The sequence below is a fragment of the Hyperolius riggenbachi genome, chromosome 1, assembly GCF_040937935.1.
Source record: "Hyperolius riggenbachi isolate aHypRig1 chromosome 1, aHypRig1.pri, whole genome shotgun sequence".
NCBI lineage: Eukaryota > Metazoa > Chordata > Amphibia > Anura > Hyperoliidae > Hyperolius > Hyperolius riggenbachi.
This window is the reverse complement of record NC_090646.1, coordinates 427,555,574-427,582,944: the sequence shown is the minus strand read 5'-3', so window position 1 is coordinate 427,582,944 and position 27,371 is coordinate 427,555,574. Positions and strand designations below refer to the sequence as shown.

Here is a 27,371-nt window from a genome sequence, read left to right as displayed (position 1 = left end):
CTGGCCAGTAGAGACAGAGCAAATGTGCTCTGCCTTGCCTCTCAGACCACCCCTTCCTCACCACCTGGTGCAGGGCCAGCCACTGAAGCAGCATGATGCTCCCTGGTCCCGCCTATTTCAGCCTCCTACCAGGAAGAAGTTCGGGGAAACTATCTAGCCACTGTCTGATAGATCATTCCCCATTGATATACTGCGTCTCGAGTCTGCTGTTAGCGGTGACTGAGCAGAAGTTTAGAGAGAGAGAGGAGTGAGCCATTCAGTGAGAGGCAGCCGTGAGCCCCGGTCAGCAGTTTTTGATCCCAGACATGCTGCAGTGACAGCTCTCACTCTGCTGACAAGAAACAGACTCACAGAAATGGAAGCACAGACAAGTGTTAAGGCTACAGGGGAGACCTCTAATCAGATCTGTGCTATAGTGTGCTGGCAGCTGAACTGACCTGCACCTCTGCTGAATGACTGGTATCAGCTTCAGCCAAAAGCAGGAGCAAATGTTACTTTTCTGACACAAACCCCTATGTAAAAAAATAAGTGGGGAAAGGTGCAGATGTACTGAGTTTATTCATGATTCCACTAATACGTGAGTGCAACAGAAAATGTATGACAAGCCTGTGTAACCAAAAATGAGAAGTATTTGATAAAAAAGAAAAATGCATAACATAGAGAAAATGCTTCTTAAAGGGAACTGAGCACCTCTGTTACATTAAAATATTTAAAATGAACCTCCCCTAAGGGAGATTTGCAAATTATGAGTACTTTGTGGGGGCAGTATTCATTTACTTACCTACAGGGAGGGGGGTTGCTCTGTAGGCCCCTCCCTCATCTATACAACAGCATCCATCTTTCCTCTGTCAATTCTGCAGATCCGCAGGTTCGAAGTGCCCACGATGTGTGTGTCCCTGGCCACTTGTGCATGCCGTCAGATGTACTAGCAGCCAGGGGATGCTACATATTCTGGATGGGGATGCTACATCTCCCATCATGCACTAGCGTCTGGATATGCGCTTGACATTGCGGGCATTTCGAACCTGTGAGTCTGCAGCATTAACAGAAGGAAGATGTCATCAGGATAGAGGCTAGAGCTATACCATGTAGCTAGGTTCCACTTCTCTTTCACTATTCACAGAGGAATGATTTACTGTTTGTTTCTGCCCGCCTGCTTTCTCACAGATCATATCAGAACAACTGAGGGATTTTTAGATACAGAGAAGGATCTGAAAAGAAAGACCTGTACTTTTTCCTTACTTGTACCTTTCACCCCATTCAGAATGAGCTATTCCAAACCGTAAACTGTTTACTTCAGACAGCTAGTCAGAGAGAGTCAGAGACAGGAACACATAGAGCTGCAGATGATGATTATTTCCACATATTGGAAGCTATATTTCTGCTTTCTATCCTTCTGAACCATTTCAAGTCACAGTATTACAGTCAGTGAAGATTGTTTCTGTATGCTGGTTGTTTTAGACCATCCTCATCAGTAATGCCCACAGTGAAAACTGTTCTCTGTAAATGTCATGTCATACTTTCTTCACATAAAATATGAAAAGATGAAAAAAAGCCTTTGTATTGCTATTTGCTTGTAATTACTGGAAATATATGTGGCATTTAGAATTTTTGTTAACTTTGATAGTTCTCCTTTAAACAGTTGGGTTATTGCAGTGGCATAGCTAGCGTATTGGACACCCAGTGCTCATTACTTACAGACCCCCCCTGCACACACACACACAAAGCAAAGCGGGCCATGGCAAAAATGGGCATGGTCCCCCACAGGTAACCATATAGGTAAGTAATCCCCACCCCTCAGTCTCAGACCTCCAGATCAGAGGCGACTCAGATTAACTCCGCCCCTTCCATCACAGTCGCTCCTACCCTTCACCCACAGTAGCTTCACCAGCGGTAGCTCCACCACTTCACCCAATTGTGAAACACACTCTCTCTTGCTCGCTCTCTCTCTCTCTCTCTCTCTCTCTCTCTCTCACCCCTGACACACATACAATTCCTCTCAACACAAACAGTACACGCACACATGCACCAATGCACCACTTACACACAGACCATCTCACTACACTGTCCTGCTGTCCTCTTCTTTGCGTGCCCCTTCACATAACTTGTGGCAGAGCTGGTGGGAGGAGGTGTAGTGGAACATCCAGCCCTGCTGTAATGCTGAGGGGGGGGGTCATACTTTCTGACCACCCAGCGCAACAAAGCTAAGTAGCTGGATAATGGAAGAGGCTCCACAGATGGATACAGGAGTAATAAACAAGGGAGCAAGATTGCCCAGAGCAACTGCAGCTCTGGGCCACCTATCAGGCTAGATGCTAAGTGATATAATGCACACCAGACGTAGTCGGTAACAGGCTTGGGTCATACATGTTAATTCAGATACCAGTCATATTGGAAGGATTAGGCAGATTCATAGTCGAGAGGCAGGCAAAGGTCGGTACACAATACAATATTACAATAATATAATACTGACTAGAGTACATATATATCGCGCTGATGCGCAATATATGAAATGTATGTCTCAAATGACTCACTAGCTAAAGCACAAGTAATGACAATTAACAAGACAGACAACAGACAGACAGACGGAATGCTCAGCCAATCTAGTCGCTGTTTCAGCGACGGCAACATTCACACTGACATAGACAAGACTACAGGTAACTAATGGCAACCGCTGCTTTTGTTACGTTCTCAAGAACTAGGCAAGAAGAAATACTACCAGTCACCAACGTGGTGCTGGCAGAATCCAAGCTATCAGGATCAGAAGGACCTTACTGTATCCCCGCAGATACAGCAAACATCCAAACAAGAAACACGATTAAACAAGGCAACATACAATTCAGAAAAATAACAAACGGCTCAACTAACAGATAAATATACATTCGCAAGTCTGCATATATATTTATCAAGAAACTAGCTAAAGCACAAATAATAAGGTCACATAGAGCTACAATAACAGAACTATACAGAGTAACAAGGTGCCCAACAGATCAATGTACTGACCACTATAACAAGGGGTGGGGGTATGAAATGGGAGGCAGACTTCTTTTATGCTGGCATCAGCCAATGGATGCAGGTATGCAAATCTCCACACAGCTGAATGGTAATCACTCAATCCTGAGCTGGCTTGATTGCCATTTGCTAGCTGGCTGTGAATGCAAAGGACTCCCATAGGAAATACATGCAGTATTATGTAACAACATGCATGCAGGAAATTCAGGGCTATCTGTCCGCAGCTCAGCTGCAACAAGCAATTGGTGGAATGATGACAGCATCCTGAGCTAGCCCAGAACTGCAGAGCGATTGCAAATGACAATGAGACCCATTGCAAATGCACAACCGAATGTAAGCAGATAAGCCAGAACTGTCCGTTTGCAGCTCCACTGCAACGGACAGAATACGCTACAGGAGGGATCCTTACACCTGCCCTCTGAAGTAGCACAGAATGAACACACTGGCTGGTACCACTGCAGAGGCTGGAGCCTCACGTACTGCATACTACTTCTCCCTGAGTGTCACCCCACACCCCGAGGTTTCACCCAGTGCAGCCAAATCCTCTTGCACCTGCCTTACAACGCTACTGGTCGTTGCTATTGCTATCTTGCTTTAACACTTGAATGTCTCGATACTGGCTGCCATTTACAGTATGTTAATATTTAACCTGCACCTTTGTAGGTAGACCCTACTGATGCAATTTATTGATCAATATTGTTGTCTAAATTTGTATTTGACTTCCATTGATTGCTCCAAGTTGCACCTTGATGCACTTTTCAACTGTTATGCTATTAAAGGACCACTAGTGCAAAAATGTGTAAAATTTTAAATACATGTAAAGACATGCAAATAAGTATATTTCTTCTAGTGTAAAATGAGCTATAAATCACTCCTCTCATATGTTGCTGTCACTTACAGTAGGTAGTAGAATTCTGTTGGAACTGACAGATTTCGGACTAGCCCAATTTTATATGCGGGATTTTCCGTTTTTCATTTATTCTATTACAAAAGCACTCCCTGCTAAGGATCTATATAAAGATGCAGCCCCCCACACACACACCTGTGTGCACACTAATCTAGCAGTTGGACTGAGCAACTGCTATTCACTAAGTGCTTTTGGAAATTAAGAAAACCCTGAGAATCTCCCATAAGTAGATGGACTAGTCCGAAACCTGTTAGCTCTGTCAGAATTCTACTACCTACTGTAAGTGACAGCAACATAGGAGAAATGTAATTTATAGCACATTTTATCTGGGAGAAATGTACTTTTTATTTATTTTAGTGTTTTTGTAACAATTGTGGGATATCTCCGTGGTCAGCGCACAAGATGTGCGCTGACACTGCGGAAGTCCTTCACAAGCGTGTCAAAAATGATAGAACCCAGCTTTTGGTGCAAGCACCAGTAGAGGGCAATTCCCACCGGCAGATGGAGCTGTGGAGTGCAAAGGAATAAACCCTCTGCGCTGCCACAGATGCCAGATGGAGATTGTACGAAAAGAAGCAACACAGGGCAAGATAGCCCCTAAAGAGAGAGAGTACAGAGACAGAATCAATGTGTATCCCCCAAACTAGTCGACACCCAGCGACGGTGAACACACAACGGCGGAAACGAAGTGGGAAAGCAATCGCAAGAATGGCGATTGCCAAATAGTGACGCCAGACTGAGCAGGACAGAGCACGAGAGTAGCAAAGGCACAGCAAACAACAATCAGAGGATAAGTAAAATAACAAACGCTAGGTAAACGCGAACACCGCACTTATTCACAACAGCGAACGCGTTTTCTGCACGATCACCGCGCGTTAGGCGCCCAGTGATAAGCGTGCCACCCTAACTAGCCACAAGTAACACAAATGAACACAAACAGACAAGACAGACAAATGAGGTAGCCAGTAGCAACCGCTGCTCCAGCTTACACTCCAGGAACACAGATCAGAAGGATCCACAGCCGCTCCCGCTAGAGGCTAGTGCGATCCAAACAAGACGGACAGATGAGGTAGCCAGTAGCAACCACTGCTCCAGCTTACACTCCAAGAAAACAGATCAGAACGATCCACAGCCACTACCGCTAGGGGCTAGTGCGATCCAAACAAGACAGAGCGATTCGCTATCAACCGCCGCTGGCGACAGCGCAATCGCGACAGAAGAACAAGACAGGACTGAATAGGCAGTACAAATTATACACAAACTGACTGCACTAAATAGGAATGCAAGAAGCCCTCCCCAAGAATTAACTATACTAAGATAGCAGTGGCTGACACTCCAGGTGAGTCCAGCAGGAACAAACCTCTATGAGCAGCAAAGGATTCTGGGATCACATGGTATTTATACTGCAAGCCTTCAAAGGAGGCAGCTAGGCCGTTTGCATGACAGGTATATGCAAATTGCTCAGCAGCAGAGCAGGTCTGAAACTTGCAAAGAACGGGCAGGTCTCTTTTCCAGAGACCTGCAGCCCTCAGACTTAAGGAATGGACAAACAACTGTCTGCCCGTGCCGACAGCTGAGCAGATCGTTACAGTACCCCCCCCCCCCCCTTTCTAGGGACGGATTCCAGACGTCTCTCAAAACTGACGTTTCCAAAAAGATCTAATTGAAGACTCATGAAGGTCAGGTCAGCCCGACAAGGCCCAATTCCAGAGTCAATCCTCCCGAAACCGACCTCGTCAGAAACAGAAACCACCGAAACATGCCCATCAGTACTACAAGTCTCAGCGTAACACCCAACAGAACTGTGAATGCCAGAGAACAAGCCATCAACACCCTCCAGGCAATACCCACCACCTTCCAGGGAGCGTCCAAAAATACCAAACCTGCCACAATACCTATTTGAAGTGTTCCTTTCAACAGAGAAGCCACTGTTGATCCCATCCAGGTCACCCAAAAAATTTTCTCTCAGAATCTCCCAGAACACTTTGAAGCCCCGCAGAGATCCCAAGAGGCCAGAACGCCCACCAGGCTCACATGGAGAACTACCAAGAACCCCTATGAAACCTATGATTATTCCGTATTCAGGATTACCAGGACAACCATCAAGATCAGGGCTGTCAGGGACCACTTCTAGGCATGCAGGCAGGCAGGCAACATCAGAACATGTCTCCACCGGTGAAGCATCTGAGCATGCTGGTAACCGAGGCACACTTGGGCTTTCTGGGTCACAGAGCACATCGGGGTACACTAGCACAGGAGAAACCTCAGGACATGTCGGGGAACTGTCAACCTCAGAGTCCGACACGACAAGACCAAAACCAGGACCAGGCAGAGAATCATCACGAGTAGTGGTCACAGGTACTGGTCTTCCAAAAGAAGACTTGGACTCAGACTTAGAAGTTTCCGTGACTATAATTGTATCTAACCAAAACTCATCATTGACTATGCATGACTGAAGCTCCACAGGAGCTGCAAGGGTAGTCAGCATAATGGCAATGCCTACAGAAGTGGGCAATACCTCAGACGGTTCTGGGGGACAGGAGGCATCCCCCAAAAGTTCTGCACCCTTTGGAAGGAACTTGGGAACCTCCAAAACATCAAACAAGACCTCAGAAATATCATTTTCCAAGTTTTCTGACAAGGATTCTGAACTATCCATGTTACAGGGCCGAACATTAAATACCTTCTGCGGACAGGGCAGCTGTCCCAGGAATGGTTCTACCATATGCTGAGACTGAATTTCATCATCAAGACAAGGATACACTGGAATATCTAGTGAAACTAGATAGCGATTCGCTATCAACCGCCGCTGGCGACAGCGCAATCGCGACAGAAAAACAAGACGGGACTGAATAGACAGTACAAATTATACACAAACTGACTGCACTAAATAGGAATGCAAGGAACACTCCCCAAGAATTAACTATACTAAGATAGCAGTGGCTGACACTCCAGGTGAGTCCAGCAGGAACAAACCTCTATGAGCAGCAAAGGATTCTGGGATCACATGGTATTTATACTGCAAGCCTTCAAAGGAGGCAGCTATGCCGTTTGCATGACAAGTGTATGCAAATTGCTCAGCAGCAGAGCAGGTCTGAAACTTGCAAAGAACAGGCAGGTCTCTTTTCCAGAGACCTGCAGCCCTCAGACTGCCCGTGCCAACAGCTGAGCAGATCGTTACAGTTTTCATATATTTTACATTTTACATTTTTTGTGTGATATTGCTCCCTTAATGAGGGAGTTATTGATACCTCACATTATTATTGCATTCTTTATGTTTAATGGAGATGTAAACTAATTTGATATTGTGCTCAAATAAACTTTTTTGTTGTTGTTGTTAAAAAAAAAACAGAAGATGAAACATTATCTTCTAAGTGAAGTGAATTGAATAAGGGCCTAAACCACCTGAGGGTTACGGACGAGCTTAGCTCGTCCAGTAACGCCGCGGTGGATTGCTCAGGCCCTGGCGGGCCGATTTGCATAATTTTTTTTTCAAACACGCAGCTAGCACTTTGCTAGCTGCGCGTTTGTTCTGCTCGCCGCCGATCACCGCCGATCCGCCGCTACTCGTCGCGAAAAAGGCCCCCCCCCGCAGACCCCTTGCGCAGCCTGGCCAATCACCGCCAAGCTGCGCTATGGGGTCGATCGGGACTCTCCCTGACATCAATGACGTCGATGACATCATTCCGATCGTCGCCATGGCGACGGGAAAAGCCCATACAGGAAATCCCGTTCAGAACAGGATTTTCTGTTGGGTATGATCGCCGGCGGCGTTCGGAGGGGTGGGAGGGACGCTGCAGGGAGGGGGGAATCATGTAGCTTGCGCTAGGCTAGCTACATGATAAAAAAAAATTAGGTAAAAAAAACCCTCCCGCAGCCGTGCGCCGCAAATAATCAGAACGCTAGGGAGGTTAACCTCCCTGGCGGTAAGCCCGAGCTGAGCTCGGGCTATGCCGCACAGGGAGATATCTCAGCCCCTGGTGGGGCGATTTTCACAATGTAAAGTGCTGTGCGCGCAGCTAGCACTTTGCTAGCTGCGCGCACAGCTTGATCACCGCCGCTCTGCGTCGATCGCCCGCACGCAGCGGCAGAAGAGGGCCCCCCCGCCAGAGCCCTGCGCTGCCCGGACCAATGAGTTCTGGGCAGCGCTATGGGCTGGATCGAGTGCGCCTGACGTCAGGACGTCGGCTGGCGTCCATGACGTCATGCCGATCATCGCCATGGCGACAGGAGAAGCCAAACAGGGGAACGCATTATATACGCGTTCCCCTGTTTGCTATTGTTGCCGGCGGCGATCGGACTAGAGGGCCACATGCGCCCTCTAGTGGTGTTTCATGTAGCTACCACTCTGGTAGCTTTACATGAAACAAAAAAAATTAAAAAAAACGTTTTTTTTCACTATTTGAAAAAAAAAATTAACCGCCAGGAAGGTTAAGCCACCAGCAAACATGAAAATTCTCAGAATAATTGTGACAGTACTTTTTCACTTACTTACTTTTTTTTGGTACTTTTTTCGATTGCTGCAGTGCTGAAAAGTTCTTTTTAACAGAACATGAAAAATTATACCCTAGGAGGAAAAGTGAAGTGAATAAGGGTCAAGTGAGAATATTATAGTGTTCTCTAGTTAAACTGTCACCACAGCACCTTTCCTTCACAAGCACTGCTCCTCACTCTTTCATCACAGTGTGTACGGATTTCCTTTGTTTCTCACTAATTTGCAATTGGCAATTATGTTGAAATCCTGCTAGTGACAAAACTTACAGCAGTGGACTGTGTAAGCACTTGTGTAAAGTTATCAAGTTCACCTTCCCAGTAGAAGGATAGGCATGTCATTCAATATTGTATCACTTTTGCTTCCGAGAAAATAATTCATGACACAAGTCACCCTGTTTCCCTTCTTTCTATGTAAATGTCCTGCTGACATGAAGCAATCAGCAGAGTGAGCAATTAGATTTCCTAAAAGGTGGAGCGAGAATACAGAGAATACAAGCTGGGAGTGTCTGCTAGGCAAGTCAGGTACACCTCTGTCCTCCCTGTCTGCACAAATCATTTAATTTCTGAGAACTTTTGACTAGGCTATAGCTGCTCCAAGATATATGCTGCTGACTGGAAGTTGCTGTGAGGGACATGGAACTCACTGAGAAGACCTATGATGGGGCTAATGGTATCAGCAACCTTACCTTTGAGGTCAGTCATCTATGCACTCAGTTTTAATCTTAAAAAAACAAATGCTGTGTTTTGTGTTGTGGCTTTAAAAAAAGGTGTTGCATTCTGCAATTCATAATTGATTGTTTAATTAAGTCTTATGTGTAAATGGAAAATTACGTTTGTTCTCTCATACGTTTACAGGTGTACTAAGCATGAGAGGAACAGGTGCGCCTCTGTGTTGTTGTTTGTTAGCCAGCAACACAATAATAAATATAAGGCATACAATAGATCTGTAGAAAATGCCAAAGGCTCTCTTGTTTTCATGCTGCCGGCTCTTTGTCGTGACTTGTAGATTTAGATACTTTTTGCCAAATGGGTCAGCTTACCATTGAAAGGAGTACCTTTCATTATCCTGTACAGAATTGTTGTGCCCGATGTGTTGGTTTCTACACTATCCCAGTCTATAGTATGCTGCATTTCTCAATCTCTAGCACTGAATCTATCAGAATTTATGCCACAGGCTAACTCTAACATGGACACCAACACCAATAAATACTTCTGGCCCATTTATACAGATGGCAATCTACAAACCACCACAAAAGTGCTGCCATTTCTACAGAAATAACATCTTTTTTGCTGATGGTCAGATTTATAAATCAGCTAAATACCACTTGAAGGCCCGGTTCACACTGGCATTAAAAAACATTACATTTGCGGATCAGAACGGAATGGATGGGAATGGATCCAATGTTAACATATGGATCAGTTCACTTCTGTCTGATAAAACAGATCCGTTCCACACATTCTGCTGAATGAAACGCACGTTTCCTGCAGCACCAATTTTTCCGGACCGCTGAGCCCAGTGGAACGGAAGCTAAAGCACTGCATTGGGGGCTATGAGAAAATAGAATATTTCTTCACACTAGTGAAGAAACGGACCATTCTAAATAGAAAAATATACTTTGGGGTGGGGGTCTGGGGGATGTGAGGAAACAGAACGGAAACGGAGTGGCAGCGGAGTGAAAACGGATCCGATCGACCAGTGATCAGATCCGTTTTCATGGATCCATTTGCCACTCCAACACAAGTGTGAAGCGGGCCTTATATGATTGTCGCTATTGCCCTTAATTATCAGCAATATGAACCGAACCTGCATTTATAAATGACCCTGTCGCTGTGATAGGCAGCAGGGCAGAAGAACTGAGAGCACTGTTGTTCTTTCAAACATTGCATGGTGAAATGTGGATACATTATTTATTTTTAAACAACTCTGGATTTGGATGTATAGTATAAACAATATTTTTGGGTTGTTTTCAATTTGTTTTTAAAGTGTTTTAAACGGCTTACATCAGTTTATACAATACTGTAACAAGTAACAACAAAAATATGTGTACTGTATATTTTGTACATAAAGACATCTTTGTGCGCATGTGGGAAGAGTTATAACTCAAGTCATTTGTAAGTAGGAGACCGTTTGTATAGAAGAGTCCTAAAATCTGATCGCCTTTTAGAAGAAATATGGGGCAACAATAAAAGGGTCAATCAAATTCTACAAAGTGAAGAGCAAAAAAAGTTCATTGATTGTTCTTTTCTTTTTATAAATAGACTCTTTGGAAGAACTCAAGCTCTTCCCTATAAATGTAAAACTAGACTAACAGATTGAACTGGAGATGTGGTGAAATGAACATGAAAAGTCTCAATATTGGCCAAAACACTGGTTGTAAACATTGCATTACTAGTAATTAATATATGTAAAGTAATTGCATGGCATACTGTTTTGTATTTAGGTGTACTCACTTGTAATTATGCTTATTTGATCTATGTATATCTCAGCGTTGCAGAGGGAAGTATCTGTTTTATTGCATGTTACATTATGTTTATGATCCATTCAGTACATATCATTTGAAACAATATCCAGAGTTTTGGCAGCAAAGTCTTGTCAGTCAGAACATCTCAAATGTAACATACGATGGTCATCTAATGTCTTCTAGGTGTGAAGGAAAAATACATTTACATAAATTAATGATGCCACTGGTTGCCTCTACAATACATTATCCTATATAATAAAATACAGGTGTCCCTGCGTCTGTCCCTGCATCTGTCCCAGTGGACGGGTGCACGTGCACTGACTGGCGGCGGTGGCGGCGTGAAGAGACCTAGAGCCCATTTTTAAACGGGCTTAGGTCAACTAGTAGAGAATATTTATGTAAGAACAATGCTGGCTGTGTTGCATGGCATTGTGTAGAGTGGGAGATGCTAAACCTCAGAATCATTAGAAGTCTGCTTGAGAAGTTGAAGGGTTCCATCCTGTAGCAGGCATTGCACACACTCCCTTTGCACTACTAATAATGTATGCCACTGGGTGTAACTCTCCTGTAGTTAACCTCTGAAATGTAATACAAATGTAGCTGCAAGCAAGTTGGGCTTTGAGAAGGGGGCTGTAATTCCCAAGTAGGAGCTAGGATTAGCTGACAAATGGAAGGATAAACAGTGAAATAATGAAAACATAATTGCATAGGGGAAATATGATCAGCATAGCAGAACCCAAGTTAGTTGTGCCAAGTCAAAATATACCAGGTTTTTAATCATTTGTATTTTATTTATTCTGGTACAATCCTAAAGATGAGCTTTTTAGATATCCATACTTTGTTACTTTTTTAGCGAGAGAGGCACCACACGGCACCTGATAATTGGGTACCACCATGGACAGCAATGTGAATTGCAGCTACAACAACACACGATGTATAATTTGAACATTCAAACATAGTCGAAGTCCAAATTTTGATTACGAAGGGACAGGTAGTGTTAGGTGTAGAGTTTACAGTAGGGCAATATTTAGGAGCAGTTAGGGGGAGGATCAGGCCCGTTTCTAGGGGTGGGTGAGTTGCGGTATTGCACAGGGCACAGCGGGGTGCAGGGGGCGTATGCTGTACATTACTGTATTGGAAAGCAATCAATTTGAAAGCCCCACGGGAATATCATTGTATAGCACTGCTATCGTCCGTTGCAACACAATGCAAGGACGTAGTGTGAAGGGTTCCTTATTCTCTACACTTTTTCCATTGTATGATTATTAATGCAATTAAATTTACTTTTCTCTTTTAGTCGCAGTATTATAAAAGTTGTATAGGAAACGTAATGTTAAACGCAAAGAGAATCTTTATTTGCAAATAAGTATGGTTACAGACTACCCAGCAAGCTCATGGGTAACCAACGTGTAAAGAGCTATAAAGGACCAAAAATGCTCACTCAACCTGAATTATTGCAAATACCTTCTGTTTTAAAAAGGCAAACTTTATTTAGCATAACAAATAAGTATGGCAACAATTTTCAGGAGGCAAGCAGTTGCAATTAATACATTGCAGTAAAGGTAGTAAAGACCAGGGCCGGATTTACCATAAGGCACTGTAGGCACGCGCCTAGTGGCGCCTGATGATGGCAAGGCGCCTCTCCCCTAGCGCCTCTCTCTTTCACTATACACAGTCCTGATGAGAGTGTAAATGAGAGGTTACTCACCCTGCTCTCGGCATTCCACTAACGAGATCTTCCTTCAGTCAGGGGCATCTCTAGCTACATAATACTGAGGTTCCTCTAGCTACCTAATACTTGGGGGCACCTCTAGCTACTTAATATTGAGTGTACTTCTAGCTACCTAATACTAAGGGGCACCTGTAGCTACCTATAATGGGTTAGGGAAGTAAGGCAGAAGTGACAGCCAGGGCAACCAGCCATCCTGTGGTACAGGTCGGTGGGGGTTTGTAGGTTCATAGAGGGTGAAGTCTGAGGTGCCAGGACATCTGTGCCTATAGGCTCCTGTGAGGTAAATCCGGGCCTGGTAAAGACAGTTGACAATGCTTTGGTAAATTTTCTTTTGAAGTATAAACTCTGCTTATAAATCAGTGACTTCTGTTTTCAATGTTTATTGGGTACCTGAAACAGGTCAAATTATTTAAATTATTTAAAGTTTAACATAAATGCATGATGTACCTGCAAATGAATATTGCATACTGACCTCACCATTAGTTCTTCTGAGAAGCTCACTATTTTCTTCTAAAAAATATTCCTTCCAGTTACGACTGGATCTGGTTGTATTTGTCTTTTCCACTATATAAGTTGCTTTCAGTTTTAACTGAAAGGACAACTGATGTGCAAGGTAATGTCCATGTTTTCATATGGCTCAAGCAATATTACTATTAAAATGGAGGATGGAGAATTCCATTGATCACAGTGGACAAACAGAAAGCAGTACAGGAAAAAGAGATTGATGAGTAGACTAAGTGGGAGGAAAGTATGACGTGTATGTTTATTTTGACATTTATTTTTCAGTTCAGGTTTGCTTTAAGTTAATTAGTGACTTGTAGGGAAGAAATCAATTCCATTGTACAAAAGTACATCGTAAAGAACGATAGATTTACAGTTTCTGGTTGGAGAGCTGATAATAGCAGTGCAGAACATACAGTGGCTTGCAAAAGTATTCGGCCCCCTTGAAGTTTTCCACATTTTGTTACATTACTGCCACAAACATGAATCAATTTTATTGGAATTCCACGTGAAAGACCAATACAAAGTGGTGTACCCGTGAGAAGTGGAACGAAAATCATACATGATTCCAAACATTTTTTACAAATCAATAACTGCAAAGTGGGGTGTGCGTAATTATTCAGCCCCCTGAGTCAATACTTTGTAGAACCACCTTTTGCTGCAATTACAGCTGCCAGTCTTTTAGGGTATGTCTCTACCAGCTTGGCACATCTAGAGACTGAAATCCTTGCCCATTCTTCTTTGCAAAACAGCTCCAGCTCAGTCAGATTAGAGCAGTTTTCAGATCTTGCCACAGATTCTCGATTGGATTTAGATCTGGACTTTGACTGGGCCATTCTAATACATGGATATGTTTTGTTTTAAACCATTCCATTGTTGCCCTGGCTTTATGTTTAGAGTTGTTGTCCTGCTGCAAGGTGAACCTGCGCCCCAGTCTCAAGTCTTTTGCAGACTCCAAGAGGTTTTCTTCCAAGATTGCCCTGTATTTGGCTCCATCCAGCTTCCCATCAACTCTGACCACCTTCCCTGTCCCTGATGAAGAGAAGCACCCCCAGAGCATGATGCTGCCACCACCATATTTGACAGTCGGGATGGTGTGTTCAGAGTGATATGGAGTGTTAGTTTTCCGCCACACATAGCGTTTTGCATATTGGACAAAAAGTTCCATTTTGGTCTCATCTGACCAGAGCACCTTCTTCCATCTGGTTGCTGTGTCCCCCACATGGCTTGTGGCAAACTGCAAACGGGAATTTTTATGCTTTTCTGTTAACAATGGCTTTCTTCTTGCCACTCTTCCATAAAGCCCAACTTTGTACAGTGCATGACTAATAGTTGTCCTATGGACAGATTCCTCCACCTGAGCTGTAGATTTCTGCAGCTCATCCAGAATCACCATGGGCCACTTGGCTGCATTTCTGATCAGCGCTCTCCTTGTTCGGCCTGTGAGTTTAGGTGGATGGCCTTGTCTTGGTAGGTTTACAGTTGTGCCATACTCCTTCTATTTTTGAATGATCGCTTGAACAGTGCTCCGTGGGATGTTCAAAGCTTTGGAAATCTTTTTGTAGCCTAAGCCTGCTTTAAATTTCTCAATAACTTGATCCCTGACCTGTCTTGTGTGTTCTTTGGACTTCATGGTGTTGTTGCTCCCAATATTCTCTTAGACAACCTCTGAGGCCCTCACAGAGCAGCTGTATTTGTACTGACATTAGATTACACACAGGTGCACTCTATTTAGTCATTAGCACTCATCAGGCAATGTCTATGGGCAACTGACTGCACTCAGGCCAAAGGGGGCTGAATAATTACGCACACCCCACTTTGCAGTTATTGATTTGTAAAAAATGTTTGGAATCATATATGATTTTCGTTCCGCTTCTCACGTGTACACCACTTTGTATTGGTCTTTCACGTGGAATTCCAATAAAATTGATTCATGTTTGTGGCAGTAAAATGACAAAATGCGGAAAACTTCAAGGGGGCTGAATACTTTTGCAAGCCACTGTAACTGGACCCAGATTTAAAAAAAAGAGACTGCATTAGATACAGTAACATACGGCACCAATGTTGCTCTCCACTCAAGCACTGATCCCATTCAGTGACATGGAATGGAGAAATGCTGCTCTGCAGACAAAAGATGCATGCAGCAGTACATTTTCGGAGTTCACTGCTGTGAAATGCGTATGTGGGAATGTCAGACAATGCAGTGTCTAATGTCCTTGCTTAGTGTACATCATACATATTGCTTATATACCCATAACTTAGTGCAGGGGCTGCACTTTACTGCAGTGGTACAACTGCTAATTTATGAAACTTTCAGTAGTGCCAGCGTAGGATAGGAGTGGGAGGTTAGTGTGGCTTTAAAAGGGGGGGGGGGGGTAGTATGAGAATAGGAGACAGAAGGGGAATATGACAGGGTATTGGCCAAAATGTATCTTTGGTAATATCCTATGCCGAAAAGAAAAAAGAAAAATAAGAAATGTATGCTCTGTTTGGGGGGGTGAAGGTTTCGGGGGGGGGGGGGCTGAGATTTCAACGTTGAGAAACAGGATTCAAAATTGTGTGTTGATTCCTTTTTGTATGTTCTTTTTTAATGCAAAATTCAATGTGCAAGATATGTTTCAGCCTAGTAATGTCTATGACAATTCATGGGGAGTGCCGGTAATCAGTTTGATCAGGTGGTACATTTGTAATTCCTCTAATTTGATGGTCAAGATTCGATTAAGACCATACAGGGCCCTAGGCAGAGCAATGACTTTGGTTCCCTTTCCCCCTTCCTAGGCTCACAGCTTATCAGTTGAAATGGTGGTCAGGAAGATTGGAAGATTTGAGCCCAACAGGGAAGGGGAGACAGCAACTCATTATACTGCCGCAGAAGCAGCCTGGCTTTTATCTAAAGGCCACACAAATGTTATCAGATAGCCGTGTGGTCACTATATATTAGAGTTAAGCAGCTGGGTACCCCAGATATCACAATTTAGTAGCTATTATGCCCCAAATGCATAAATTAAGTAGCCAGGGCCAGGGCCAGTTCTAGACTTTTGCTGCCTGAGGCAAACTAGTGAGGATGCGACCTCCCCTCGATTTGGAATGATCGCACAGCACCCGACAATTTACTCTACTTCATTTGATATTCTCACATGACATGCTGCGGCTCAACACAATACAATAGCACACTGGCTGGCTGTGAGTCTGTGACAAACAAACTGATGACCTTCAGCCACTCCATTCCTCCTCAGGAAGGTAAAAAATGCTGCCCCTGAAATCTCTGCGCCTGATGCAAATGGTTTACCTTTCTTCATGAGAGAACCGGCCCTGGCCATGGCCCTCCTACATTCCAGAATTAAGTAGCTATGTACTTCCAGATAAATGAACTAAGTAGTCACATGCCTCCACATAAAAGAAACAAATGGTCAGTAGTCACATCCCCCCAGATGAAAGAATTAAGTATTCAAATGCCTACAGATGAAAGAAGAAAATGCCCCCATGGAAAAGAAAAAAATGCCTCAAGATAAAATAATTACCGTAAGTAGACAGGTGGCCCTATATACAAAAATGAAATAGCCATGTTCTCCAGATAAAAGAATTAAGTAGTCATGCTCCCCTAGATACCATTATTAGGTAGCCAAATGTGCCCCCAGCCAGGTAGCAGTATAAAGTAACCCTGGGTGTCCCTTTTCCACACCCACCCCTCGTTTTACTCATGGCAAGTATGGCCAGCCTGACCAAACCCTCTCTCCTCATTCCCCAGTATAATTCCTTTCCCAACTCCCCCTTCTCCCATATCACATATGGTCAGCATGATTACACCCTCCCCTCCTACAACAACATTGTGTCAGTACAGTCTCCCTCCCTATATGCACAGGAGCACAGAAGAGCGGTGTTTTTAACTTTTCTAGATGGTCTGCATTTCTCTCTTCTCTCATATCAGGCAGCTGCCCACTGAACTGTTACTTCTGTGTGGCTCCTGGGAGTTCTCGAAACAGGTGACACACGTATGAGTCACATGGAGGTAATTATACCACTCATGCTGCTGACATCCGTTAAGAGGAGCAAAGATTGGTGGAGCACCCATCTCTCTTCTTCAACCAGAGGTTGGTGCCTCTGTCACCTCAGCCCAGCTATGGCCATACTGGATCAACTTGCAGACAGCATGTATTTCCACCACAAGCTGCTCTAATTAAAATGTATATATTAGTTCCAAAACATGCCGCAGTATATGGCTATTCAGGACAATATAGACAATAGAGACATAGGACTGTAATTCTGAAATAATAGACATTTCCCCATCATCCAGTACTCTCCCAATACTACAAGAAGTTGTTCTCCCTCCCCTAGTCCTGTGCAAGGATACATGACACCGCAATCAAGACAAAAAAACAGCTTTAGCCACAATTACAATACAATTAAAGGCTGTCTATTTGTAATGCTAGTTTTTTTGGAACTTAAAGAGAACCTGAACTGAAAATTAAAAGTCAAAATAAACATACACAAGTCATACTTAACCCCCATATAGTCTACTCATCAACCTCTTTCTCATCTCCTGCGTCCTGTTTGTCCACTGTGATCAATGGAATTCGCTGTCCTCCATTTTGAAAATGGCCATTACCAAATAACGGCTTCCTGGTCAGAACACAGTTAAACTGTAATATCGCCCGCTTGAGCCATAGGGTAGCATGGACATTGCCTTGCACATTCAGTTGTAACTGACAGCAGCTGATCTATAACTGACAGCAACTGGTGTATTTCAATTCTAACAAAATATTGTCAGAACTGGAAGGGATCACTGTAAGAGGAAAATGGTGAGCTTCTGAGAGAAACTGTCGCTAAGGTTAGTATGTAATATTCAAATGCAGCTACATCATGTGTTTATTTTAAATAATTTTACTCAGTTCAGGTTCCCTTTAAAGAGGAAATCCAGTGAAAATAATGTAATAAAAAAAAGTGCTTATTTTTACAATAATTATGTATAAATGATTTAGTCAGTGTTTGCCCATTGTAAAATCTTTTAAATCCCTGATTTACATTCAGACATTTATCACATGGTGACATTTTTACTGCTGGCAGGTGATGTAGCTGCTGCTTGATGTTTTGGCAGTTGGAAACAGCTGTAAACAGCTATTTCCCACAATGCAACAAGGTTCACAGACAGGAAACTGCCAGGACCATGGTCCTCAGAGTTTCTTGTGGGAGGGGTTTCACCACAATATCAGCCATACAGAGCCCCCTGATAATCTGTTTGTGAAAAGGCATAGATTTCTCATGTAAAAGGGGGTATCAGCTACTGATTGGGATAAAGTTCAATTCTTGGTCGGAGTTTCTCTTTAAGCTCAGATTTAAGGTAATTGTAGATTGTATTAAGAGTCTAATTAGAGAAACATAGAAGGTTAGAGTTAGCATAACGTCTTTTCAGAGCTTCCTGAAATCCTACTATAAACTTTTCCCGATCATGTCCTGCTTATGCCAAACAGTGCTCAATATATGGTACTGTGGCCTGTATTTGTGCAATTAACTAATTACGTGTCCAAGTACAGAACACAATTTAGAGGTAAATGGATGTGATCATTCTGTATCTACTACCTAATGACTATATTACTTTGAAGATGCTTTAGTAAAAGAAGTTTGTTTGAACTCTGCTATCAGTAACATGAGGCTCTAAACCTTTTCATTTAGAGGTTACTTTTCCTTTCCTGTCTAATGCTGGGAATACACAATTAGATTTTGTATTAGATAGATGGTTCGATAGATAATTTCTGAAATGTTTGATCTTATTTTCGACCGTTTTCCTGATCGATTTCTCATAGAAGTGAATGGAAATTGATAAGAAAAGATAAGAAAATCAATTGGAAAATTGATCTGAAATAAGATCAGACATTAAATCGACTGAGAAATCTCATCGTGTATTCCCAGCATAAAGGTGACCACGCACTGTACAATTTTTTAAAATATATTTTCAATTCAAGAATTGCAATCAATTTTTCTGACTGATTGTAATGCCTAGTACACACGATGAGATTTTCAGGCAGATCGTGTGTGTGCCAGATCGATTATTTTCAACATGTCCGATCTGATTTCGATCGATTTTCCGTTCACTTCTAAGGAAAAAATCGATCAGAAAATTGATCTAAATCAGATCGGACATGTTGAAAATAATCGATCTGGCAGGAAATCTGCCTGAAAATCTCATCGTGTGTACTACTAGGCATAACATCTATGCATTGCATTAAAAAATCTGACCAATGTACCACATACATATGTTCCATTTTCCCCAATTATAAAAAAAAGACATTGAAAACTCTGAAAATATTGCTTGGGTCTGTACAACAAGTAATTGACAATCTGCCCTGCTCCATACAATTTCTTACATTTATTTTCAATTGAAGGATTACAATATTTTTTTCTGATTGGTTGCAACATTTGAAAAATCTGACAAATGTACCACACACCTGTTCAATTTTTTACCAATTATGAAAAAAAAATATTGAAAAACTTTGAGAAAAATGTTTTGGTATATATATTAAGAAATTGACACTCTACCACACACCATAAAAATTGATCAGAAAAATCCATCACTCTCAATCAACTTATATTGAAAAAAAATGAAAAAAACGATTGGATTTCTTGCTTGAATAAAAAAAAAAATGCTTTTGATTTTTTGGGAAATCTGATTATTTTTTATTGAACTGCAATACAATCAGATCATTTTATTGTATTGTGTGTGGCCACCATAAAGGTGGTTATACACTGTAAATAAAAAGACAGCACCTGAAGAACAACATTTAGTAATTTTTGATGATTGATTTTCCATTGATCTGACATGTTTATTTCTTATCTGATTGAAAGTGCTGGGAGCATGGGGGGAATTGCACAGATGGCAGCAGTATGTGGTCGAGGCTTCCATAGCTTTGCATTGTAGCATTGTGCAATACAAAGCTAGCAACAGTGGCAGTGTAAGCAATATAAGACAATAATAGACAAGCGATTTCTCCTGATGTTTTTCCAAGAAAAGTTAGACAATCAATACCAAAAAGGTTTCAATCATTTACCTCATCCAACACACAGTTACAAACATGTGACTAGCACAACATTGCCGGTATAGCAAAATGCTCAATGTATGTCTCTTAGATAGAAGCCTGTAGTAAGGACTTTTGGTAATAAATTCAGAGCAACCTGTATTTTTTTCACTAACCTCTTTTCACTATAGTCTGGACAGTTTTTAATAAATCTAGACCATCCATGTCAAACTCCGGTCCACAGGCCAAATCTGGCCTTCAGAGCCATTAAATTTGGTCTGTCCTCAAGTGGTTTCCCCACTTTGCATTATGTTTGGCCAACTCTAGATAAGATCACCAGAGAAGCTATAATGGAGTTGAAGCCCTAGAACAACAGGTAAGCCATACATGGGAGGTAGGGGTAAAGCACTGAACACTAATAAACTGTATAGGTGAGGGTGGGGAGCACTAGACACCAGGGAACAGTATAGGGGAGGGAAGACCACTAAACACCAGGGAACTGTATAGGGGTTGGAAGGGGGGGGGGGGCATTAGACACTTGGGAATTTTATAAGGGAGGAAGGTGGCTAGTAGACACTGAGGTTGGCCATCGACTAGGTCCCAGTGTACAATTTCGGCCCTCTTTGTATTTGAGTTTGACACCTCTGATCTAGACCATGTTTGCTGGAATCACAGAGGTACTATACGAGGAGGAAGGAGGCACCACTCAAAAGATGAAAAGATAAAATAATTAAAAACTGGTTAAAATTACTAGAAAAAGGCTTACCTCTGGGGCAATAATAATAAATACCTTATTCTAAATAAAGAATGCTACTGAATGGCAGCATTTGTAGCCCTATGCAAGTCAGCATTTGACACGTGATGAAGTTACCAAGCAGCAAAATATATATAGCCACACTCTGCCACACTCAGATGTGGCTCAGTGCAATGGCTGCCTCTGTACTGCCAGTGCCCGGCCAGTGCATGGAAACAGCTGAAAGGCTTCCATGTAAAAGAGGCCTAAATTATGTTCTAAGTTATAACAAAGCAGCAGGTCCCTACAACCTAATTCTTTCTATAGGCAGGTGAACTTTATTAGTCTATTAACTAAACACAACAAACAAGATAAATGTGTTGTTTAAATGACATTTACAGTGAGTCACAGATACTAGCACACTAGACATTTAGTGAATTGCTTTTATGAATCAGGAACAAGTCAGGCACACCTTTGTTGCAATTAGTTATTTTTATGTATTAATATCCTTGTATATATGGTATGTGACAGAAGTGATCACATGAAAACACCTTCTGTTTTGAGATGGTATTGCTGTACTTCACAGTTTTTAATATGGGGAGTTATGTGTTTGGTTCTTTAGATGTTCCTTAAGGTGTACCTGAGAGGCTACAATGTAAAGATTTGATTCTCATCCGTGGCTTCCTTCAACTCCATAAGCACCGCTGAGTCCCTTGCCGACCTCCCAAGTGCCTTTGTTTGGCCGCAATCAGCAACTGTAATCTGGCTCAGTTGTGTCAGTCGGGCTCTTCTGTGCATGTGCGGCCCTTCTGTGCCTGAGCAGGAGAGCTTGATTGGCGCAGTTTCCCAAGGCTGATTGTGGCTGAATGGAGGCACTTGGGAGGACGGCGAGGGACTCAGCAGTGCTTATGGGGCTTGAGGAAGCCCCAGGTAAGGAACAATCTTTAGATTATAGCGTCTCAGGTTTACTTTAATTACGGTGCTTGCATTTAGGGTTAAGGTGCTAAAATGTATAATATCAGCTGGGCATTGTGAATACTGATGACTTTGCGTAATTTGTACTATATTACAATTATGTATTACTCTACCTTGAAGGGTACCCGATGCGCATACATGCAAAAACAACGCGGGTTAATTTGGACCGATAGCAAAGCCGAAGAATGGCTCATCCTGATAATGCAAAAGTTCCTGCGATGTTAATGACTATTCCCCATCCAGGCCACCAGGGACTCAGGAAGAAAGAACTAATTCAGCTGCCAACCATTGTTGGCAGCCGAAATACGCTGTTTTTATAGTAATTTGGGCTCCATGTTTTGACGGCACCCAAATTAGTGTCTGAGCACCGCTATAGCCATAACTCATATTACGGCCTATGGCGACGTATGGTGCCCCCAAATTTCCCTGCTCTGTTTTGCGCTGTCTCGACCTGAAGTGGTATGTGGCATGTAAGCACCTGAACATACAGGATCTTCTCAAAAAAATTGCATATTGTGATAAAGTTCATTATTTTCTGTAATGTACTGATAAACATTAGACTTTCATATATTTTAGATTCAAATACACACAACTGAAGTAGTTCAAGCCTTTTATTGTTTTAATATTGATGATTTTGGCATACAGCTCATGAAAGCCCAAATTTCCTATCTCAAAAAATTAGCATATTTCATTCGACCAATAAAAGAAAAGTTTTTTTAAAACCTTCAAATAATTATGTTCAGTTACGCACCTAATACTTGGTCGGGAATCCTTTTGCAGAAATGACTGCTTCAATGCGGCGTGGCATGGAGGCAATCAGCCTGTGGCACTGCTCAGGTGTTATGGAGGCCCAGGATGCTTCGATAACTCATCCAGAGTGTTGGGTCTTGCGTCTCTCAAATTTCTCTTCACAATATCCCACAGATTCTCTATGGGGTTCAGGTCAGAAGAGTTGGCAGGCCAATTGAGCACAGTAATACCATTGTCAGTAAACCATTTACCAGTGGTTTTGGCACTGTGAGCAGGTGCCTGGTCGTGCTGAAAAATGAAATCTTCATCTCCATAAAGCTTTTCAGCAGATGGAAGCATGAAGTGCTCCAAAATCTCCTGATAGCTAGCTGCATTGGCCCTGCCCTTGATAAAACACAGTGGACCAACACCAGCAGCTGACATGGCACCCCAGACCATCACTGACTGTGGGTACTTGACACTGGACTTTAGGCATTTTGGCATTTCTCTCTCCCCAGTCTTCCTCCAGACTCTGGCACCTTGATTTCCGAATGACATGTAAAAGTTGCTTTCATCCGAAAAAAGTACTTTGGACCACTGAGCAACAGTCCAGTGCTGCTTCTCCGTAGCCCAGGTCAGGCGCTTCTGCTGCTGTTTCTGGTTCAAAAGTGGGTTCATGCTTCCATCTGCTGAAAAGCTTTATGGAGATGAAGATTTCATTTTTCAGCACAACCTGGCACCTGCTCACAGTGCCAAAACCACTGGTAAATGGTTTACTGACCATGGTATTACTGTGCTCAATTGGCCTGCCAACTCTCCTGACCTGAATCCCATAGAGAATCTGTGGGATATTGTGAAGAGAAATTTGAGAGACGCAAGACCCAACACTCTGGATGAGCTTAAGGCCGCTATCGAAACATCCTGGGCCTCCATAACACCTGAGCAGTGCCACAGGCTGATTGCCTCCATGCCACGCCGCATTGAAGCAGTCATTTCTGCAAAAGGATTCCCGACCAAGTATTGAGTGCATAACTGAACATAATTATTTGAAGGTTGACTTTTTTTGTTTTAAAAACACTTTTCTTTTATTGGTCTGATGAAATAATTTTTGAGATAGGAAATTTGGGTTTTCATGAGCTGTATGCCAAAATCATCAATATTAAAACAATAAAAGGCTTGAACTACTTCAGTTGTGTATATTGGAATCTAAAATATATGAAAGTCTAATGTTTATCAGTACATTACAGAAAATAATGAACTTTATCACAATATGCTAATTTTTTGAGAAGATCCTGTATAGTATCAATCCTACTTACAACTTGCCTTGCCCATGTTCATTTTTTTCATTTATTTTCTCATTACAAGTGCTTTATCACTGCACAGCAGCAAGAAGCAGCTCTCCTGAAAACTAGAGGCCAGAAAACCTTTATGTGGCTGTGCAGGGTAGTGATATCAACCTCATTAGGTCATCATTTCTCTGTGGGGGAGCTGAATGAAGAGCAGTAATGTAAGGGTGATGTTAAGCATTGCCTAGACTTTAAACTGAGATCTATTTAGCTTTAGGTATACAAATACAATAATCTTTGTCATAAGTTTATCTTAACTTCAGGTTTGCTTTAAAGAAAACCTGTAATGAGGAAAACCTCCCCTGGGGGGTACTCACCTAGGGTGAGGGAAGCCTTCGGATCCTATTGAGGCTTCCCCTGTCCTCCTCGGTCCCACGGCGGCGGAGATAAAGCTCCCCGAACAGCGGGGATGTAAATATTTACCTTCCCGGCTCCAGCACAGGCGCAGTATCGGCTCTCCACTCGGAGATAGGCAGAAATAACTGAGCGCTGTCGGCCTGCTCTACTGCGCAGGCGCAAGTCGCCTGCGCAGTAGAGCGGACCCGACAGAGATCAGCTATTTTCACCTATCTCCATGCGGAGAGCTGCAAGAGCCCCCCCGCTGGAGCCAGGAAAGGTAAATAAATCAGCGCTTGTCAGGCTTGTCGAGGGAGGATTCCGGGACACTTTGGGGGATCCATCGCTGGACTGCCTGCAGCTACAGGGGAGGGGGTAGCCTCATTGGAACCCCGAGGCTTCCTCCTCCCAAGGTGAGTACCCCCCAGGTGAACTTTTTTTTGTTACAGGTTCTCTTTAAGTTTTCCAGTACTATATTTAGCAACTGAAGCAGGGCAAGGATTTGAGAGCACTGCCAAGAGAACAGGATCCATTTTATTCTGGACTGAGGACTTATATAATTAAAATCTACAGTGACAGAATTGCATAGTCTTAATAAATGTGGCTCCCGGCCTGAGTAAACAATCATGGCTTAATGCACGCCAGTAATGCAAGAGGGAAAAGAAAAGTATCTTTCAACTTTAACAAAGTATCTCTGTGTTTTTCACACTGTTATTGGCATTGTGGTGTTTGCTTCTTGTCTAGTCATGTCATTTCTTACCTCAAGATTACCACTAATGTTGCATAAACAAGGAAGAGTAACAATATCAAGCCTGACGTGGTGTTGACAAGGTTTCCTGCATAAATCAGTGAGTAATAAAGTTCATAGGGGCTATGTGAATACATGCTTTTGTGAAGTCACTTACAATTAATATATCAGCTTCAGCCACAAAATAGAAGTTCTTACATTAACTCATAGTGGATTGTAGTAGATGACTGTAATCATGGGCAGTATCATAGTTTATTGTTTATGCAAAGAGTAACTATTGTTGCAGAAGATATACATTGAGGGTCCTTTCACATTGTGCGTTGTGGTATTTTTACCAATTTTAGCAATACACTTCCGCGCACGTGATCGATTCGGCCACAGGAAGTGAGCGTCATTTCCTGCTTGGCCGGCTGCCAGACGGGGATTACTGTGTACTAACACAGTAATCCCTGAAGGCATGTTTGTGGTAGTGCCGCCAAAGGGATCACACTTGTCTTTCAGTTTTTGGCAGGGTTCACACTTATCTTTCCGTCTTCTGCGTGCATTCGTATGCATAAAAATGCACACTTTTTTACAGTAGCTATTGTAACTTATAGCGAAAGCTGACAAGTGGCTAGATTCACTAAACTATGATAACTCATATCAAGGGCGTGCTAGCGTTTTGCACGCATTATAATGCACATAACGGTTTACATGCACAAACGCGAAGTTTTCGCACAAATGAGTCCGATAATTTGTGTTTGCACGCATAAACCGTTACGCACGTTATAACGCATCACGTTATCACGGTTTAATGAAGCAAGCCCAAATAGTGCAGAATTAAGCTGCAGGATGTCAAGGTTTTTTTTCTGCATGTGAAAAAACGCTTTCAAGTGTGAACTAGCCCATTGATTAACATGAGTTCTCAGTTTATTATTTATTATTTCTCAGTTTATTATTTCTCATTTTTTTTATAGAGAACAGATCGTTTCCAGCCTGCAGCTCCCCTATGATCACAGTGATTATATGATCACTGTGATCATGTGACCCCCGATGCTACTGCTAGCTAAGGGACTCAGCTACAGTACAAAGCAGGGTCCCGTAGTATATCGCCGGGAAGAGAGGCGCACAGACGGACGTCTGTGCAGCTTTCCTCCATTGTTATGATTGCAGTGATTACATGATCACTGCGGTCATGTGACACGCATAGTGGCGATGGGCCACTCTGCTACTAACCACGGGACCCGGCTACAGCATACTGCCAGGTCCCGTGGGATACAAGTGGCGGGGGGGCATTCAGCTGCAATTACTGAGTGCCTGAGAACTGACACTCGTGCGCTCTTTATAAATGGCACTCAGTAGTAAAGAGGTTAAAGAGAGAATTGTGTGTATGGTTGTTATTTTTCAAAGTGTAAATTAACCTCTCTGCCCTTAATGCAAAATGTGTGCTATTATGGTCCAATATCTACTCATTATTGTCAGATAATGATATCTCATCATGTCACATGTCACCTCGGGTACACGTTTAAGCACACTCCCTATCCTCCTTTGCAACAATTTCCACTACTGTCCTGGCTGGTAAGTTATGATACATTATTGGGTTAGTATGGTCAAGGAAGGTTTGGGTAAAAGTGGACTTGAACTCTTACAAAGGACACAAGGAAAACAGAGATAAAATCACCCTGTTTTTAGAGAGAAGAGCTTGTCTAATCCTCCTTCATCTGTAAGTAATCACAAGTGTAATTTGATCTCTTATGGGTCTCAGCACAGGAATTCAGCAGTTTCGAAAGACACAGATATTTTGTAAACACAGGATGTTAACCCTTTCTCTGCTTTCATGAAACCAAGAATTAGACGAACTGCTTATTTTTTATGGGAGTTCTGTAAGCTGTAACAAAGAAATGTTTTTCTTTAAAGGTTACTATGGTGTTGCAGGGGCGTAACAATAGACCCTGCAATGGATGCAGCCACAGGGGGCCCAGAAGCCACAGGGGGCCCCGTGGGGGGAGAAGTTTTTTTCCCTGTCATGAGAGACAGACAACTAAGGGCACAGAAGAGAAAAAACTTTCTGCTCTCTGCACAATTGTTCTAATGACTGCATCTGCTCAGCCACTGATAACAAATCATAGAGAAACAAGTAGACCATCCCTATTCAGTGCACAGCAGTCACTTGTGTACAGCTTCCAGCCCCCAACCTCTCTACCCCTCTGTCTCCAAGTACTGTGTACTGCAGTGATGCTGGAGAAGTATGCAGAGCCAGTTCTGCTGCTCCATCAGAGATGGACAGAGTGAGTGTAATAAAAAGCTGCAGCTGGGAGCACACTCGTCTGTCAGTTTTCTGTGTGCATTTTTCTGTATGTGTTTTCTGCACATCATATGTGTCTGTATGTGTGGAACCATGCGCGTT

The 27,371-nt window shown here is 42.7% G+C and overlaps 1 protein-coding gene across 1 annotated transcript in view; it reads left to right on the top strand.

The window, feature by feature from the left end:
- Nucleotides 1-8,965: 8,965 nt before the first annotated feature.
- SLC28A3 (solute carrier family 28 member 3) overlaps nt 8,966-27,371 on the top strand; it is a 94,695-nt gene continuing 76,289 nt past the window's right edge. The window contains exon 1 of the mRNA XM_068271421.1: nt 8,966-9,106. Coding sequence (XP_068127522.1) covers nt 9,047-9,106 — 60 coding nt within the window. The 5' untranslated portion in view covers nt 8,966-9,046. The remainder of the gene's footprint in view (nt 9,107-27,371) is intronic.